The sequence below is a fragment of the Mandrillus leucophaeus genome, unplaced genomic scaffold (genome assembly GCF_000951045.1).
Source record: "Mandrillus leucophaeus isolate KB7577 unplaced genomic scaffold, Mleu.le_1.0 Scaffold4, whole genome shotgun sequence".
NCBI lineage: Eukaryota > Metazoa > Chordata > Mammalia > Primates > Cercopithecidae > Mandrillus > Mandrillus leucophaeus.
The window spans coordinates 12,263,540-12,268,432 of NW_012104253.1; the positions used below are offsets into that span (position 1 = coordinate 12,263,540).

General features: G+C 49.0%; 1 protein-coding gene across 1 annotated transcript in view; it reads right to left on the bottom strand.

The window, feature by feature from the left end:
* Positions 1 to 4,893, bottom strand: part of RIN3 (Ras and Rab interactor 3) — a 169,284-nt gene that overhangs the window by 132,014 nt on the left and 32,377 nt on the right. The window contains exon 11 of the mRNA XM_011991813.1: positions 4,854 to 4,887. Within this exon, the coding sequence (XP_011847203.1) occupies positions 4,854 to 4,887 (34 nt within the window). The remainder of the gene's footprint in view (positions 1 to 4,853; positions 4,888 to 4,893) is intronic.

A 4,893-nucleotide genomic window follows, 5' to 3' on the forward strand; every position in this document is an offset into this window, starting at 1 on the left:
CACATGTATACATATGTAACAAACCTGCACGTTGTGCACATGTACCCTAGAACTTAAAGTATAATAAAAAATAATAATAAAATAAAATAAAAATGGAAAGTGAGATTTGGCCACATGGCCCTGGGAGGAAGAAAGAACCCACAGAAGTAGGCTGGCCGTCTCTGTCTCTGAGTGACCTGATTTGTCCCTTAGGCTTGAAAAAATTAGTTGCTTGACCAAACTTTAGTCAGGCTCCTGAACCTTCTCCTAGGCTCATCTGTGCCTACTAAAATCCCGTTTTAGCAAGAATCCTGCTTCGCTGGTTTAGAAAAATCCCTCCCCCTTGATATCTGATCACTGTCGATATCTGATCAGTTTCTTCGACCTCCACCATCCCCCCGGGTGCTGTCTGATCACCCTGCCTGCCTTCAGCAAGAATCCTGTTGGGTCAGTTTCACCAGAATCCTCCCTACCTCTAATGTTTCCCCTTAGTGATTTTCCATCCACTGCCCCCACCCTGCTTCCTGGCTATAACCCCGACCTGCCCATGCTCTATTTGGAGTTGAGCCCAGTTCTATACCGAGGTCTCTTCGTCCTTAATGCAATGGTTCTGAGCAAATCCTGTTTTTACTGCTGTTTAACTGCCATCCAGTTTTGGTTTTTCATTGGTGACTAATGGGAAATGAGACATGAAACCAGACACAATGTCCTGGTTTCCAGGGGTGTCATTGGGTTGGAGAGACAGTGGAGTGGTGACCCTGGAGGCTGGGCAGGGAGGTCGGGAAAGAGTACGGCACAAAGGACGTCAGCAGAACTTTCAGACAGTCTGCTGATCCAGCCTGATGTGCCTTTCCTCCAGGAAGCCTTCCTGGCCACCCTGCCCGTGAAGAGCACTCCCTCCTCAGGCTCCTAAAGCACAGGCTGATCAGCTCAGCTCATCGCAACCTCCAACCTCAGCTACTTTCCCAATGTTCCTGTGGAAATTCAAGAGCACAGCCGGCTCTTGGGTTTCTAAAAGTTGTAGGTAACTCGCAGGTGGCAGCCGAGTCCCTGAAAGCCTGGCTGCTCTTAGTAAGAGACAGGTCAGAACCCTCCTTGTATCTGTTATCTACTAATAGATAGGGGATGGTCCTCTCTATCTCCCAGGAGACCATAAGCACACCCAGGGGCTGTGTGGCCTCAGGGGCACCCGCTAAGGCGGCCTGGCCCTGGCCAAATGAGAAGGGACTCAGGTTCTTGGAGAGCAGTGGATGCCCCGAAGAGCCCTACCTCTTCTGCTGTCATCAGAGGGTGCTGTACACTTGGTCTGGGAAAACCATAACACTCTCCTCCTTTGAGAACCTCACATTTTCTTCCGCGCTGGACTTCACAGGATGGAGGGGTCAATCAAGTTTGCTATATAAATGATTTGCCCCAACCCCACACTCGCTATCCTTACTACCCATGGATCAGGCTTCTAGCAGTTCAAAACCCAGGTGCTGTTCTTTTTCCTGGGCACATGGTTGGACCCAGTTTCCCTTGCAGTTAGCTGTGATCATGTGACCAAGTTCTAGTCAATGGAATGCGGCACAGGTGACACACCCACTCCTAGGCCTTGGCAGGAAGACCCGACCACAAGCCTTCTCCATGCCCTTTCCCTCTTCCAGCCTACTGGCTTGGAGTCAGTCCTAGGAAACTGGAGGCTGCACGCTGAAGGTGGCAGAGCCTCTTCTTCCATTGGGGTCCCTGTTCCTTCCCCACTGGCCAGGAACCTTGCCTATGAGTGGGAAACCAGCTTCTGGGTTTAAGCCATTATGCTGGTTCTTGCAGAAGCTAGCTAATTATCCATGCTCACATGTTCCCCATAGCACACCTCTCCATCTGCCAGTCATCCTGGATGGTTACTCTTCATTCCCTCCCTCCACCTGAAGTGAGCTCCAAGAGGCAGTGAACAGTGCCTGGCACAGAGTGGGCACTCTATAACTCTGCTGAACACATGAATGTGTGGGTTGTGTTTTGTTTTTGTTGTTGTTGTTGTTGAGATGGAGTCTCGCTCTGTCGCCAGGCTGGAGTGCAGGAGTGCGATCTCAGCTCACTGCAACCTCCATCTCCCAGGTTCAAGTAATTCTCCTGCCTCAGCCTCCCAAGTAGCTGGAACTACAGGCGTGTGCCACCACACCCAGCTAATTTCTGTATTTTTAGTAGAGATGGTGTTTCACTATGTTGGCTAAGATGGTCTCAATCTCTTGACCTCGTGATCTGCCCGCCTCTGCCTTCCAAAGTGCTGGGATTACAGGCATAAGCCACCGCGCCCGGCGAGTTTTGTTTTATCCATTCTGTGGGGCTCTGGGTCTCTGCGGAAAGATCTCCTTATAGCAAGAAAGGTAACCTGCTTCTGTGTTCCCTTCCTAGTCCACTTCTAGGGCTAGAAGATTAACCTTGAATTGAACTATATAATCACCTTCAGGACCCAGCCTGAGGCTTCTTCCTTTTTGACACCCTCCTGAATCCTTCCCACAGTGACCTGTATCCTCTGTGCCCCCAGCCAGAGGTCCCTTTGCAGCAACTGCACAGCAAGTGATGTCTGTCCCCCATGCCAGTGTGTCCCCACCCTCCAACCAGATTTGGAGGCCCCTGAGGCCAGGAACTCTGTTTGCTTCATCTTTGCATCTTCCCAGTGTCAGGCACACATGTTTCTTGAGAAACAAAGGCTTGAGAATATTTAATGAGTCTTCTTAACTGTTGTCACTCTGCTGCTAGCCAAGGGTAAAAGGCTTCCCTCAACACCCTGGGTCCATTTACAAGAGATGTAAACCAGTGCTTGGAATATTCTACAGATTCTTCTAACAGGCTGTTTGGATCTGAATGCCTGGCACGTATACACATAGCTGTTGAAACTGCTTCTGCAAAAATTATGACGAGGAAATGATGATAATGAAAGAGATCTGACCTAACCAATTCCATCTTGCCATTAACCTCCAAACTACCCTTGTTCATTCCTAGGCATAGGCTGAACTAACTCTGGGAGGAATTTAGTTTAGAATTAACTTTGAAACAAAGATAGTAACAGCCTCTCCCTGAAACAAACCTCCTCCTCGCCTGGAGACCAGACCACCTTTGAAAAACTAACAAATTAGCCACAAGATTAGAAATTATGGCTCAGGGCCAGACACGGTGGCTCACGCCTGTAATCCCAGCACTTCGGGAGGCCAAGGTGGGCAGATCACCTGAGGTGGGGAGTTCGAGACCAGCCTGACCAATGTGGAGAAACTCCGTCTCTACTAAAAATACAAACATTAGCCGGGTGTGGTGGCACATGCCTGTAATCCCAGCTACTAGGGAGGCTGAGGCAGGAGAATCACTTGAACCTGGGAGGCGGAGGTTGTGGTGAGCCAAGATCATGCCATTGTACTCCAGCCTAGGCAACAAGAGCGAAACTCTGTCTCAAAAAAAAAAAAAAGAAAAAAAGAAAAATGAAATTATAGCTCAGGAGTCATGTAGCCAGAGGCCACAAGATCACTAATGTCCTCAGTTGCTCCTGTAGATAACGTTACTATCATAAAACCTAAGATTGGCTTTTGAGGTCTGCATTCTTTCTTACGGATCTGCTGGTGCCCGCCACCCAGACCAGTAAACTGGCTCATTTGGTCTTGTGGCCCTCGCCCAGGAACTGACTCAGTGCAGGAAGACAGATTCAACTCCCTGTGATTCCATCCCTGACCCAACCAATCAGCTTTCCCCCTCCATGCCCCTCCTACCCGCCAAACTGTCTTTAAAAAACCCTAGCCTCCAAATTTTCAGGGAGGCTGATTTGAGTAATAATAAAACTCCGTCTCCTGTTTAGTTGGCTTTATGTACATCAAACTCTTTCTCTGTTGCAATTTCCGTCTTGATAAATTGGGTCTATCTGGGCAGAGGGGAAGAAGCACCCACTGAGTGGTTGTACCATGCGAGGAGGGGAAGCTGGCACAGATGGGTGCCCAGCAGTCCACAAGGGCCCCAAAGCCAGTGACACCATATTATCAGAACAAACCCGCCCTAGGGAGGGGGCCCGAAACATTTTCCCACTGAGGCCCATGCCTACTTCTAGCAGCACTACACACACACAGGATTTCTGTCTTTTTTTTTTTTTTTTTTAAATCTCCTTCTGTTACCCAGGATGGAATGCAGTGGCACAATTATAGCTCACTGCAGCCTCACCCTCCCTGGCTCAAGCCATTCTTCCACCTCGGCCTCCCAAGTAGCTGGGGCCACAGGTGCATTCTATCACACCTGGCTTATTTATTTTTATCTTTTGTAGAGATGGGGTCTTTCTATGTTGCCCAGGCTAGTCTCCAGATCCCAGGCTCAAGGAATCCTCCAGCCTCTACCTTCCGAAGTGTTGGGATTATAGGTGTGAGCCATCCAGTCTGGCCCAGATTTTTGTCTTTCAAAGTGTTTGTCGGTTTGACCCTCACAAAAGCTCTGTGACTATTACGTGCATTTGACAGAAGAGAAAACTGAGGCTCAGAAAGATTAAGTGACTTGTCTGCAATCATGGATTGAGTGTGTGCTGAGCTGACACTAGGACCCAAGGGTGCAGACATTTCTTCTTTTCCTCCCTTTCTCCAGCGTCCCTGCATTGAGCTAACAAGAGGAAACTTCACTGTGGCCACAAGAATGCAAAGCCAACCAGCTGCGACGAGGGTGAGCAGAAATTCACACTGACTTTGGATGATGAACTGAGTTCAGAACAAGTCTGGCTAAGTAACTTCAGTGACTGAAAGCTTTTCCTCCTTCTAATTTTAAACACCATCAGTGCGTCTGGGAGAGTCTGTGGCTAGAAGGTGCAGCCTCTCTGCTGCTGCTGCTGCTGCCGTGTGGTCAAAGTGAAAACAGAGAAGACGGGCACTTACTCGACTTTTCTTCCTTAATGGTGTATTCGAGCACCTCGGC